The 14,355-nt window shown below is 40.0% G+C and overlaps 1 protein-coding gene across 2 annotated transcripts in view; it reads right to left on the reverse strand.

Moving 5' to 3' along the window:
- Window positions 1–13,334, reverse strand: part of PPP1R21 (protein phosphatase 1 regulatory subunit 21) — a 32,029-nt gene extending 18,695 nt beyond the window's left edge. For both annotated transcript variants that reach the window (XM_082480430.1, XM_082480429.1), the window contains exons 1-8: window positions 13,192–13,334; window positions 10,132–10,200; window positions 9,558–9,704; window positions 7,875–7,976; window positions 6,999–7,163; window positions 6,841–6,899; window positions 4,363–4,457; window positions 1,856–1,908 (exon numbers count right to left, since the gene is read on the reverse strand). In XM_082480430.1, coding sequence (XP_082336556.1) covers window positions 1,856–1,908; window positions 4,363–4,457; window positions 6,841–6,899; window positions 6,999–7,163; window positions 7,875–7,976; window positions 9,558–9,704; window positions 10,132–10,200; window positions 13,192–13,251 — 750 coding nt within the window. In that variant the 5' untranslated portion in view covers window positions 13,252–13,334. The remainder of the gene's footprint in view (window positions 1–1,855; window positions 1,909–4,362; window positions 4,458–6,840; window positions 6,900–6,998; window positions 7,164–7,874; window positions 7,977–9,557; window positions 9,705–10,131; window positions 10,201–13,191) is intronic.
- Window positions 13,335–14,355: the final 1,021 nt, after the last annotated feature.

The following is a 14,355-nucleotide window of genomic DNA, read 5'->3' on the forward strand; positions in this document are numbered from 1 at the left end:
CGGAAATCATGTTTGAAATTAAGATCTCTAAACACCAATAGACTAACTCCTGACAACAGTTCAGTTCTTTCAGCATGATGGTAGTGAGGAGTTTGTAACACCTGGTTCTAAGAAAATCTAACTTTAATTGCTTCCAGAATAACAAGGTGTCTACTTCTCTAACCAGTAACACTCAATTGTTATTCTCCCATCTGGACAAAACTGAGCTGCTGCTTATGAATAAGGCTGTTCTGTGGCACTAGTGAAGTAGAGCGGTATCTAAGAAATTAATCCAAAATGGAAAATTCTGAAAAAGCAAAGACAGAGAAGAAAACCACACTGTTGTGATTTATGGAGGAGAGAACAAGGTCAAAGTAACATTTCAGCCAAGAATGACTTATCCTTCAGAGATGTATTCATAATGCCTCAATGAAGTGTTAAATCAAGTGAATCTTGATTACGGATCCGGAATGGCGATGAGTAATTAATGCAGTCATCATACTCAGTTTGTGTATGTTAATTAGCTATGCAAGGATGGAAAACAGACAATATTACTGTTTTGCTGTCCTTTAGACTGCAGCCTGTGCTAATATACTAGCATTTTGCCTCCACTGGCAAAACCAGTCACAAAAATCTGTCCTGGAACATTTTCAAGACTGCAGATCTTGAAGCATGACATAGTGCTAGCAGAAAATAGTAAAGGGAGAAACTCTCCACATAGTTACTCAGTTTTTTCTTACTACTGATCAACAGGCTGATTTAAGTCTGCTTCCATCACAAAACTGAACAGCAGGTCACCTGTTCTCACAGCATATTAGGAACAAGGTCTCTTTATAGGCACTTCTGAAGGAAGGAGAAAGCAGCTACCTGAATTCTTTCTACAGTGGCATCCGAATGCACTAACTTTATGATTCAAGATATATCATTCAAGATATATCATTCAAGCAAAGAGAAAAAACACCGAGTGCTATGGAGCCCATCCTCAGTGACAATAAAACCAGAAAAATACTGACTGCATCAAGGTATCTGATTTACTACTGTAAAAGACCTTGATATATTTAACTATTCACAGAAAACTAATGCTTGTTTTTGAATGCCGAGTGAACCGCATTCCCAAGGAAACTGATGAAATTACAGTAATGAACAGAAGCTGTTTCTTTTTTTAAGTAACATTTACATTAATAGGGCGATTTGGCTGTAAGTAAGAGGTGTTTTGGCAAGAAGTATCCCATAAAATCTAAGCGAACCATGCAGAGTTCTCAAAGATACCATCCTTAAAAGGATTATGACTAGTGACAAGTAATATTAACTAATATGGTACTCTAGTACACACCAATGTATAGTTTACAAATGCAACTATTGTTTGGGGCTCAAATGATGTGACTGAAGAAGCTCAGTTTGAGGACAAAGGAATTAAAGATACCAAAACTATCTTTTTTCAACAAAAAACCTTAAGACCTCTGAAGTAATGTAGTTTTAACTAACTTCAAAAATGAAATGTTCATGTTCTAGCTTACTGCAGGTTGGCATAGTAAAAGAGTATTTCTCCTAACTGTAATAGGAGACAAATAATAAACCTTTTTGCCATTCTTTTTAAAAAGGCATGCCTAAATTAATACCTACGGTGATCATCAGCCAGTAGTCAACAGATTAGCCCTAGTGAAGCAAGGTTAGCAGACAACTTGACTGCCACAAGAACAGTGTAGATTACCTTTGAAAAGTGCAGAGGCTCTGTGGACAGAAGTTTCCTTGGAATATCATGATAGTAGTAAGACAGGCTATCTTCTGCCATTTCGGGTCAATAAAATGACAGGTTTTATTCAGTATCTATGTAGAAAGTTGCACCTTTACATGCAAAGCCACAAGAAGTGCTTACCTGGTATCTTCTGTTGTGTAGTGGTACATTCAGAGCATTGTATCGATTAGATCCTACAGGACAAAAATTGAGTTATATGCATTTATTAAATAGTGTTTTTTTTTTTTTAAGAGATACTTATTGGTAAATAGTAATTATTTTTTTAAAATACAAGATTTCATTGCAAAAATATTACAGTTCATGTAAGTAATGTTAACTAAAAAGATACAGACAATTGGCTTCAATAAAGTAGGCCTAAACATCCTCACTTAAGAACTGTGACTAGGTGGACAGAAAGCACTTCCATACTTGCCTCAGACTGTAAATCAAATTTAACCATCTGGACACACTGAATTTGATAAGTAAGAACAGAATCCTCTTGCCCAAAAGAATAGTATTCATCACTAACAAGAGTGAAAAACAAGAGTGAAAATTTAAAAAAAAATAAAAATTGAAGAATTCAAGATGACATTCAAATTTCAACTATGTTCCAGGGACTAGCAAGTAAGACGAATGTGTTTTTTTAATGGTTTGCATATGTTTGTGGTTTTTTTTTATTTTTTTTAAAAAAGCTCCTGTATGTACTTGATTTGTTGATAATTTAGAATAAAATGTACTCCACTTATTTCCAGCATTTTGTTACAGAGCAATTAGAATGATTATTCAGTTACAAGCAGGCACAATTTTTAAAGAGGTAGAGGGATATTTGAACCCAGAGAACAGCTGGCAAAGTTTTTGCAGATTTAAGAGGGATCACGTCTATCCTCAATTAAAACACAATAATAACCATTTTAGTTTAAAATTTGCACACAAAGGAAATTTACAGCTTCTTACTCCTTTTGTACCATTCACATTTGGCAATTAACACATGGGAAGAGGTAGCTGTATTCACAACAAAAAGCATCGTCCAAAATTACCAAATCCTACTCATATGGGAATGCTTCAGAAAACTTTATTATCTTTCTACTCTTGAAATCATGCTTAGCAGTCAACAAGTCATTTGATTGTTACTGAAACTGAAGCCAGCTGCTAGTTATACTTAAAACCAACTACAGAGACTATAGCAGGACATTTTGAATCCACAGCAAACATTTCCTGACTTTCTCTTATTCTTCTGTCACTAAAGATCTGTCCACTATTTGCAGTGTTTTCTACACAAGCAAAGCATTATGCTATGGCAGCTGAGTGAGCAGATAAACAGGTTATTTGTATCAAAGTTCTCATTACAATGATAACCACCTGTAAAAAAAAAAAAATCAGCTAAAGAAACCAGAGAAGTAGAAATCGGCAGCAGATGCCAGACAAAGTGATCTTTGTGATAGGAAAGAAGTGAAAAGGGTATCAACTCAAGGCACGAACATCTAACCATAACATGCTGCTTGAGAGTCAACATTTCCTAAAGAGAAGATGTTCTGGTGTTTCTAAGCCAAGGCTCAATGGATTGCCAACCCAGTGGAGAACTTGGAAGAACCCCTGCAGCACCCCACCAAATCAGCTTTCAGACAACAAGAATATTTCTTAAAACTGTAAGTTTGAGACAAATATTAACCCTTTTTGCCATTCTTTCTAAAAAGGCATGCCTTTTAGAGAACCTAAACATTGTCACTCAGTTTTAAATTGAATGAAAAATGCAAAAGCTACCAATAAAACCTACCAGAAATTCAACAGCCTGTTTTCACTTCTCTGTTCCTTCTCCACTACTTTCAGCTTTTTCACTACTCCAGGTCCTCCTAGTCTCACTGCCAGAAGAGTACAGACTGCTGCCTGCCCAAGGTCAACCTCATTTTCAAGCTATTTACAAAAGCACCCAGTACACAGCACTGATCTGGCACATACTAACCAATTCTTGAACCAAAACAACACAATGGCTGAGCACTCCTAACCTCATGGAATTCTCCACACCTCAGTTTATCTAGTAGTAGTTGGAAAGGAAGAAGAAAAAAGGTTGCTTCAGGTAAAAGTCCCCAGATTCCAAATTTTGTTTGTTTGGATTTTTTTCCCCTGAAGAGATTAACAAGTCTGAGACAAACCACAGATAAGAAGCAGTCTGGGCATTCTCTGGTCAGACATGAGACATGCTTCCCACTAATACTAAGTGTAGACCATTACTGATGCAACGCCTCATTAAGTCAACATCTCGGCAGCCACTAGTTTATCCCCATCTTAACTTACTGTAACTCTTGAGCATACACTGCCAAAAATAATACTCTGAGATGAATAACTAAAGAAATCTCTGCAAAGAAAGCAGTAAATTGACAGTGTTCCTTCATCTTTTACAAAATTTTGTCAACACTAAGCAAGACAAGTGGCAAATTACTCAAAAGCCCTCAAGTTTTAATTTTCATAATATATAAATACAAAACCTTGATAAGATCACTAAACAAGATTATCATGACTACTTATTACAATTATCTCCAAGTGTCTGTTCAGATGTCCAACATTTCTTACAGCCAGTACATTTTAAGGAGCACTTCCTCCAGATCGACACCCAAAATTAAACAAGAAACCCAGACCAAAGCAATACGTACTTGTGTCATTAAAAGGTACTTTTTCATTGATTATGCATAGAGATTCTTCCAGTCTACTGCCCAAAGCTGCTTGAAGATTCTTTAACTGTTGCTGGCTAAATAACAAAAAGAGAAAAAACGAAAAACCACACACACACACTGTAAACCTTTTAAATTTAATCTGTATCACCAACACCATAGCTCACCATAAGCAACACTTGGGTGTACAGGTATCTGTCTCTTTCCAGAATAAGACAGCAGGAATAATTTTTCCACCTTTGTGTTATATTTAATATATGACATTGTATTTTAATCCCCTACAAATGCAGTGAAAGATACAATAAGTAGCTGTAAATCCTAAATTCTACTCTTGAGAAGTTCATATAGCTTATACAATAATTGCAGAACTGGAAAATAACTGAAGTAAGTTGAAGGTATTCTTTTCTACTAGAATTTGAATGGGAGTGCAAAAGGACCTTTAAATTAGTTACTACATATCCAATGCGGTATTCCAATATGCAAGTAGTGAGTTGTCAATAATTCAGTTAACTATGTCACATCACTATTAGAAATGCCTCACAAGCTTTTCAAAGCCCCATATTTAAAATACTGCTATGATACGGCCCATTTCCACAAGACTTGGCAATTATGTTTCTGATGCTTTCTCAAGCATTTTTTCTCTAGATCGGCTTCAGTTGCATTTGATTGTTTATATAGATCTGAACTTAAAATTATTACTAATATCATTAGTATAGATTCTTGAGATGAACAGTAACATATTCCAGCATTATATACATAAGTCAACAAGGATTACCGCATATTGATTCAGACCAAATTCCACACCTTACCCAACTTAGGCCCCCAAATTCTTCACTGTTTTGCTTCCTGTTTGACATCTAGAACTCCTGCACATATAGCGGAGGGTGGGGGGGAAGGTGTCAAAGTGACAGTTTTTTTCCTTTTTTACAAGAACATTTGACACAGAAATTTATCAAAACTCACAAAGAAAAAGAATCAGAAATAGACAAGCAAGATATAAAGAAACTGGCCAATAAGTAGCTCATGCACATTAACAAACATTTTTCTTTAAGAGCAGCCCCAAAATTGCATAGAAACTGAACAGCATGAACTGCAGTAGCATTGGGCGTGATAGAAAATGATCTCAAAGACAAACTGCAGAAGTATGGATGTTTCCTTTTCGTACTATAAAGGAATGGCAAACAAGTAGTTTGATATGTCTTGTTTTACAACCACCCTTTAATTTTCAAGGCATGCAGGCTATCAAGTCTCATATCCCCTGGCTTTCCTGAATAAAGTATGGGTGTCAGAGGCAAATGGATTCCTTCCCCTGGAAGAGTGGGGAAAACAGAAGAGCAGTACTCTCAAAGAAATCTTTAGTCACGTGTTCATAAGATACTGATTTCAGTGTTTAAAACAAAGTAGTGTCAGGCTTTATTATTTTTAAAAACCCTGCCTTCTCAAATGGTAGGGACAATTTCTTACAGTGACATTAATTACCCAATCATCATAGAACACGACAGACAAGCTCTGAACTGAGTAGTGGCAGATTAAGACTATACTGTTTTTCAAACACCACAAAAAAAAAAAGCAAACAGCAGCAAAACACAGCTTTCATCCTCTTTTGTAAATCATTCTTAATGAAACCCTGACCTGTATTAGAGGAGGGTTATTGGAATTCAAGTATCTTCACATCTATCAAAATAATTAGAATACATACTTCAAGGTTACCATTTGAGAAAAGGAACTCTTCATCTGATCATGCAGTATGCATTTTATCCACTACATTAAAGATCTATACCGTACATATGTCTTTAAAAAAAAGCACCTTAATAATGAACTTCAGGGAAGTGCACGCTACTTTGATTAGGCCCACAGTCCTCAACTTCTCCCCATTTTCTACAACTTGTCTTCAAGACAATGAAGGTATTCCAAAACTAACAATACAATCATTCAACAAAAACTTTAAAATATTCTAGATGAGCATGTTATACCTGAAGCAAAAGTGATTATTCAAGAAGCTTTTGGGGTGGAGGGAGATTTTTGAAACTCTTTTCAGTCAGTTGCCTTAGCGTACCTTACCCAAGCTCTGTTTTTGGAAGCAGTTTGTAAAAAAAACCCTCACATATCTGTTTCATACAAGTTCAGTGGTTTCTTTACTTTTAATAGCATTCCATTACAAATAAATTCTTTAAGCTTTCATCAACTTCACAGTTACTTAACATAGCTTGGCAACAAAACTTTTCTTACCGAAAGCTGAATCTACGGTATTGTCTAGTTGCATAGACAGCAGAAGGAAAGGGGGCCCGACCTGCACAGTCTTGACATTAATGTGCTGCTGCCCAGTATTTTGGATTTTGTAAAAGTCTTTTTTTATTATTATTTTTCAAAGGTATTATTCTCTAAAAATAATACACTTAATCTTTTATAGCAGTTATTTCTTTAAATCAATTTTTCATTATATTAAATAAAAACACTTACCATTCTTCGGTTCGAAGCCTACAGTCCTTAGCTTCTCTTTCTAGTGTCTGAGACTTGATCTTTATGCAAGAAGATAATCTCACAATGTAAATACTGACATAGCAAGACATTTCATTTCAAAACTTTTCAAACTTGCAAGTAACAGAAGAGCTCCTTACTTCTAATTTGGCTTTATCGTTCTGCAGCTTTTCTATGGTATCTGTGTATTTCCTTGTTAAACTGTCCACCACGGCTTGATGCTGGGCAGCATCAGTTTCCAAAACCTCAAGTCTAGTTCTCAGCTCCGCTTCTAAACGTTTGTGCTGCTCATCTGCTTCAAAGAACTAAAAGGAGAAAAGTAGAGATCCTATGAAAGCTTCATTTTACTACAGAATCCAGTCCTATGAGTTATACTAATTTAATTTGCCAGTCCAGGTTAATAACAAGTACTAGTTCTCAGATAAATAGAAATTTTATGATGATAGTCACAGATAAAAGATTCAAGAAGAAAGTACTTTGTGTTTATTAAAGTTTTGTAGTACCAAGCATTTCTTAAATACATTGCCAATTAATAGCAGACACCTGAAAAATTAAACTTGAGCCGTAAGGTTTTTCTCAAGTATTCTAAACCAAAGTGAAACACATTCCATTTCGGTAAAGTAATTCCTGACTTAATTACAGCAACTTACAGAAAGTATTTTAAGCTTTAAGGCAATTCTGAAACAGTATGTGAACTAAAAAGAAGTTTCCACCCAGTACCAACTATGTGGCTATTTTCAGTAGAGTAGCTAAGTGTCACCAAAAGTTAAAAAACTAAATAAGAAAACAAATATTGTGTGAGTTATTCCACATACTGTCTTAAGAATCTAAAGTCAAAATACCTTCTCATTTGTCCAGTGAACATCTTTATAAACAAGCTATCTGATCTAATCCTATTTTGCATACAACTAATCTTTTAAACCCACTATTTTTCATATTGCATTTTGTTTTCTCTATCTTCGTTCATATGACCAGTTTTCTGAACTAAAAAGAAAGGCTAAAAAAGTTTCACTCACAAGTATATGTAGTCGTTCATTCTCTTCTATCTTCTTCTGAAGATCTTCACTGAAGACGCTTTTCTGCTCTTGACTCAACTGAGATGAGGATTCTGTACTTTTCTTTTGGAAGGAAACGCATTCATTGTCTCCAACTCACTGGGAGTATCCCATAGCCCATCCCCAAGTATATGAAAACACTTCCCATCGCTAATTCCCAATAGAGGCACTTGAGTATATATTTTACTTACATCACCAGTAGTAGTACCATCACCAAACAAAAAGGAGACTGTTTACATTTAAACTTAACACCGAACTTCAAGTGCTTGCGACAGCTAAGCCACCTATGCATTTGATGTCAGCCTATGAACTACAACACCTGAGATACCGGCATATGTTCTCCTACTTCTTAAAAGGATTGCAGTCTGACACAGATCATCTATCCGAATCTTAATCTAAACACTTTTAGATGTGACTTACATGGTCTCCCAATGGCAAGTCTCTGAAGTAAGGATGACATGGAATTTAGTAGGGGTATTTTCAATATAACGTACATAATCAGTGAGGCGCTATAGATAAAACTAAAGGGAACGTATTTAAAAGGTAGTACAAACACTTCTTAACAAAAAAAAAAAAAAAAAAAAACAAACCACAACAAACAGAACTGTGCCTTCTGACAGCTGAAGAGGAAAGTCAGTGGCAATGGTTTGCAAAGCTACTCAAGCCAGCTGAAGTCCTTCAAAATTTGGAAACACGTCTAGTGAAGCCATAAGTTACGTAGTGCGAAATAAAAGAACAGAAGGGTCAAACTGCATTTTGAAGAACAATCTACTACGGTGCGTGAATAACGTAAGTCAGAGGTACTATGCTTGTCAAGGAACTGGATAGCAAAAAAAAAAAAAAATGCACAAGAGTTTAGGGAAAAAGTAAGAGATGATCATATTACTAATCAGTTTAATGGTTTCTTTAATGTGAGTCTTGATAGCTACAGCATTTTGGGAGCTAACCAAAAGGAAAAGAAGACAGTAATTAAGAGGGGTTTCCTCATAAAAGGAGGGTAGCAAAGGATAGTTGAGAACTATTTAAGTCCAGACACACCACCCCTGGAATTCTGATATTATCTACAGAATACATGGCTGATCTTAGACAGATCATGGTACAAGGTTTAATCAGCAAGCATTTCGGCAAAGAAAGATCGCAGTACTGAAATTATTCTGTCATTTTGAAATAATATAAGGCATACTAGCTAAAATTTAGACTTCAAAGCATTTGACAAGATTCACGTAAGAGTTGACTAGAAAGAAACTACAATCACAGGCTGAGGAGTTAACCACCAACACCAAAATTACAAAGGAGGTGGGGATAGGAAGCAAGGGTTGATCAGTTTTCTTCATAAGAGTAGATTAACCACAGAGCTCCAAGACCTTTCCCAGCTGTTTGAACACTTAATAAATATCTAGAAAGGGAGGCAGCAATTCAGTATCAGTCAGCTGATAGCCTAGAAAGAGTACAGAACTATTTAGCATATATGTATCAATACCTGTTTTGTGGGTATGTTCACTAACATCAGCTAGTAACACAAGTTCTGACAAAAACATTCAGCTCAACCCTTGACATGAAGCAAATACTGCTAGAAATCAGGATAAGACACTGATGGGTGAGGACCAGACATCTGCCAAGCAAGTTTTTGCCTTTAGCACACACCTTGTTCTTCTTGCCCCTAGCTTCACTTAATGCAAGTTCATCTTGAAGTAACTCCACCCGCTTGGCAAGTTGCTGATTTCGAAAGGTCAAACTGTCCATTTCTTGCTGCAGTTTTCTCAGTGATTGATCTTTCATCTTCACTTGCTCCTGAATGGCCAAAAAGTTTAATTTTAAAACTTTCACAATTACTTTCACACATGCTTGTAATAAAAAAGTATCACATTAAAAAAAGAACACATTAAAAATTGCTGTCTTCACTCTTTGAACACTGAAGAAGCAAAAAGTATTGCTTTTAAACTAAAAAAAAATGTTTTCACTTCCTTGAGCTGCCCACAAATCACACAAGTAGGTACTTCATTCTATAAATTAATCAAGAAGCAACCTCCCGCTTTTACAAAGTCAGCACCTACAGAGAACAAATTAAAACTAGCTGCAGAATAGAAATTCTTTTACTAAATCAAGTTCCTTCTTTTAATCACAATACTTTAAGTCAAATGTATTCCCATTTACCCTTTCCATTTACCTATTTTGTCACAACTTAATACATCCGACGTGAGCAGTTTTTAGAAATTACCTTCAGAGAAGCAGAGTTTGCTTGCTCATCTACAACCCCTTTTTTCAGTACTTGGTTCTGAGCTCGAAGCTGAAAAATAAGAGAAGCAAGACAAAGGAATAAATAAAAGCCATTTGTCAGAACATGCATAAAACATCACATCCTCTCATGAGAGCACCAGATGTGTGTGCTTTTTAAAGTATTTTGTTCGGGTAGGTAGTAGTGGTAGCAAGTTGAAAGAATATCCAATTCAAAGCCTGAATTGCCAAGAAACAATAAGTTATTTTACCATCTGAACACTTTGGTGAAATAGAACATAATTCTTAATAATTGACTTTGAAGATTAGTTACTTAAGTATAGTTAAGGTTTGAAGAACAGTGAACACATATGGAAAAGCTGCAACTTCTTCCTTGATTAATCAAGTTCTTGCTCATACTCAGTGCTAATTCTGTCTCTCCCCTCTTCTCCCCAAAACTGTTCATGACTGGTTCTGGAACATAAGTAGAGCTCACAATAAAGTCAAGATCTGTATCAATTCAAGAAGACCTTAACTATACTCTAATGCAAAAATACTTTTTACTGGTAGCAGCAGATGATCCAGAGAAAAAAGCTTGACAAACACTTCAGGGAAACACATAAAAAGCATAGAAAAAAAAGCCCTATAAGACTTACTTCTGTAGTTCACAAATCTGAGCCAAAATCACTGTGGTGAAAAGCGATACTCAAGAAATTTATTTCCCAGTCACTTCATAGAGTACCTCTACCCTGCAGCAATGAGGATACTGACAGTTCCATCTTCCCATTCCTTGATAATTGCTTAAATACTGGTTTCTTCAATACAAGTTTGTATTCACTTGACATGTTTGAACCTAGCTTTTGCAGACAAATTAAAAGGGTTTGTATGGTGTTTGGGAATACCTCCGCCAGATGCATAAAAGACAAGATTCAGTGTATAACAGCAATGGCCAATCTTTTCAGTCTGATGACTGAATATATTTGAAAGGTCAAAAGTCAGTTGACATTGCTAAGCGCACGCTTTTGCCCTGCAGTATTCCCACTGTGCTGCTCAGGCACCACAAAGGCAAGAGAAGAAACCTGCAAGAGCACCACAGAAAGACTTCAAAGCACGGAGTTTCCCTAGCAAGAAAAAGCAGTGCAGTAGTTTCCTACACCTTTTTTCTGCCACAGCTACTAATGCAGGAATATGTCAGGTGCAGTGATGAAACACGGAATGAACTAGCTCAGTTGTGCTGCACTGAGATACCCAGGATGAAGTGTGATCCACCAAAGGCTGTCACAAGTTGAAAGAGCCTTCTGACTACTACTTCCATCAGGGTTGTGGGAGAAAGCCAGGAGCTGCAACTTGAGGGGAAGAAGATACACTGAAAAGATACATCCTTCTTCTGGACTGCTCTATAAACTGAGAGGGAAAGCAGTCCTTTGGCAGTCAGTTCCCTTGGCTCTCCTTGAGTCTATCAAGCTCTTGTCTACCTCTGTCCTTGGCTTCAACAACGCAATTAAGTGAACACACAGAGACCTTCCAGGGCTACTCTCTGGTTCCACCTGCACACAATAAACAGCCAATTGAACAACTGATCATTTGCACAAAAAGGAGAGTTAACTGCAAAGGTGATCCCACAATGACCTGGAGTTGTAGTACAAGAAGTGGGATAAGACCAAAAGATAATTTCCACAAAGAACCAATGAAACATCACAGGCTGAAAGTCGCAAGATGAAGTTCAAAGAAAGCTTTTGGAGACTGTGGTACTAAAAGAAAGAGGATCCAGCAGCTGGAACTTTCAGAAGCTATAGTCAAGAGATCTGCATTGCAAAGTTTCATTCAGGAATCAAGCAGCAAAGCCCCTCAATCATCTTATCCTGAGACATTTTTAATCTCCAAGGTACAGCAGAGCCACTGTAGAAAGCAACAAGAGATATGAGCTCTGTGACCTACAAAACCCCAAGTAAATTCAGTTTTCTTTAAATGGTCTTGTGGAAGCATTAAACAAGTGTATGTATATGTGAACAATTTAGATTCTATATATTTTTTTTTTTAATAGCAGTTCCAAGGAGAATAGTAATAGAAAGGTGTTAAATATAGTCAAGTGCCTCGTGCCAAATACTCTGATGTTGGGCTACACAAAACTAAAGTGCTGTTTTTTTTTCCTCAAGACCATTGAAGAACTATACCATTCAAGATATACGGTCTCCTCTTCCTTTTAGTGAAGAAACAAGAATGAAGAGTTCTGTATTAAGCAAGGCTCCCCAATTTAAGGAATTATCTTGAGCACCTTGGAAAGGAAAAGCATTCTCCACTATGGGCCAAAAGTCTTTGCAAATACTCCCTTAAGCACCACCAGAAACGGGAAGCAAAGTCACCTAGGGCAGCTGCGGGAGAATGGGAACAGACATGAGGCAAGTGTGGAATCAAGTGTCCTCCCTTCCAAGACCCTGCAACACCACTGAACCTCCCACATCCACCAGTCAAAGAAAACTCAGTAAGACATAAGACCAAGACCTCAACAAATGTTCACAGCCGAAGAGACAACTAAGCCTCAGGCCTGACTGGGAAGTGGAGAAGTAAGGGAAAGCTCTACTAGTTTCGCTTCCCTGGTGTAGCCGAACCCGTTATTTGTCCTACTGGATGCTTTGCATGCAAGGCCACCTTGTTCCTCACGCCAGCTTGCCCAGCCAGCACTCGGCAATACTCTGTTCCCCCGGCACCTGCAAACTCGCACCTCCTCCGCCTGCCCAAGCTTGCCTTCACCTCATCCTCAAGAAGATGCAACCTTTGGGCCCCAAAGACTTCACGCTGCTACAAAAAACAGCGGTTCAGTGCTGACCAGGCCCCCGCTCCGGCTGGAGCACAGCCGGCCGGGAGAGCTCAGGGCCCCGCCGCCCCACGGCGGCACCGGGACAGAGAAGCCGGCTCCGCCGGGCGGGGAAGGCCCGCTCCCCTCCGAGAGGGGCGGCCGTTAGGCGCGGAACGGCCGGCAGCCCGCGCGCAGGGAGAGGCGCCGGCGGAGGGGGCGGCGGCCGCCGTTCATGGAGCATCGGGGACGGGCTCTGGCGCCTGATACCTTGGAGTACTCCTGAGCCAGCTTCTGGTACTTCCCTTGCAGCTCCGCGGCAGCCGCCATCTCTCCACCGACCCGGCCCGGCCCGACCCGGCTCGGCTCGGCTCGGCTCGCCGCTAATGCAGCCGCTAGCCCCGCACGCCCGCCAAGGGGAGACGCACTTCCGGGTTCAGGCGGCGGGAGCGCGATGATGTCACCACGCCGCCCCGCACGCTGCGGGGAGGGAGGGCGGAGCTTAAGTCGCCGGCGCCACCATCTTGACGCAACTTCCAAGATGGCGGCACGGAGGAGGGCGGGGCCGAAAGGGGGGGGGCGGGCGGACCGCGCCACGTGACGCCAGTGAGACGCTCACCACCGCCCCTGTTGCCATAGTAACAGCCGCCGGGCCCTGCGCGGCTTCGCGGCTACGGGGCCCCACCCCGCCCAAAAAGCACCGGCTGCGCGCGGGAGCAGCCTCCGCCCGGGGTGTGTGTGTGGGGGAGGTGGTGTGTCATGTCGGCGTATCGCGACTCGGGTCAGCGGCGGGGGCGGTGTCCCGGCGCCGCCCCCCTACCTGGGCAGAGTGCCGGGGCCGGTCCAGCGGCTCCCCGCCCGAGGCAGGGCTGTCGGTAGGGGGAGCCCCGGGGCCGGGTCTGTGGCAGCGGCGGGCGCGCAGCGGCGGGCGGACGCTCCGGGCCGCAAGAGGGCCGTTGGTTGAGGGTCTGCTCCTCCGGCGGAGCCTGGGCTGGGGGTATGTTGCCGGGGGAGAGGGTCAGGCCTGGGGCCTGTTACCTGCCTGCGAGGGAACGAGCCTGCGGCACAGAGCCTTGTGCGTTACTCCGTCATATCACAGTATGTCTTAACCTTATACACGTGATACCCAGAGTTACTGAGGCAAATGCATTTTTTGCAGATCCATAGGTTAATGGTTGGCAAAAAGTGAGTGTCAGGGATGGGATTTGCCTCTGCCGACTCTCCACTCTTCCTACCGCATTCAGTCTTCAGTGCCATTATATCCAACTGAAGGGGATCACGGGTAAATCGTGTATTACTGCAGTGCCGTCAGTTTGCTCTCAAACTGCAGAAACACAAATTCTACAGTCTTGGGGGTTATTTTGAGTATCTGCACCCTATAGTTCCCGGGAGGGGGGGGCTTCTCTGCTGTCTTCAGCCTGTAGGTCCTTTTGT

Source organism: Vanellus vanellus, assembly GCF_965231255.1.
Source record: "Vanellus vanellus genome assembly, chromosome: 3".
NCBI classification, from domain to species: Eukaryota; Metazoa; Chordata; class Aves; order Charadriiformes; family Charadriidae; genus Vanellus; species Vanellus vanellus.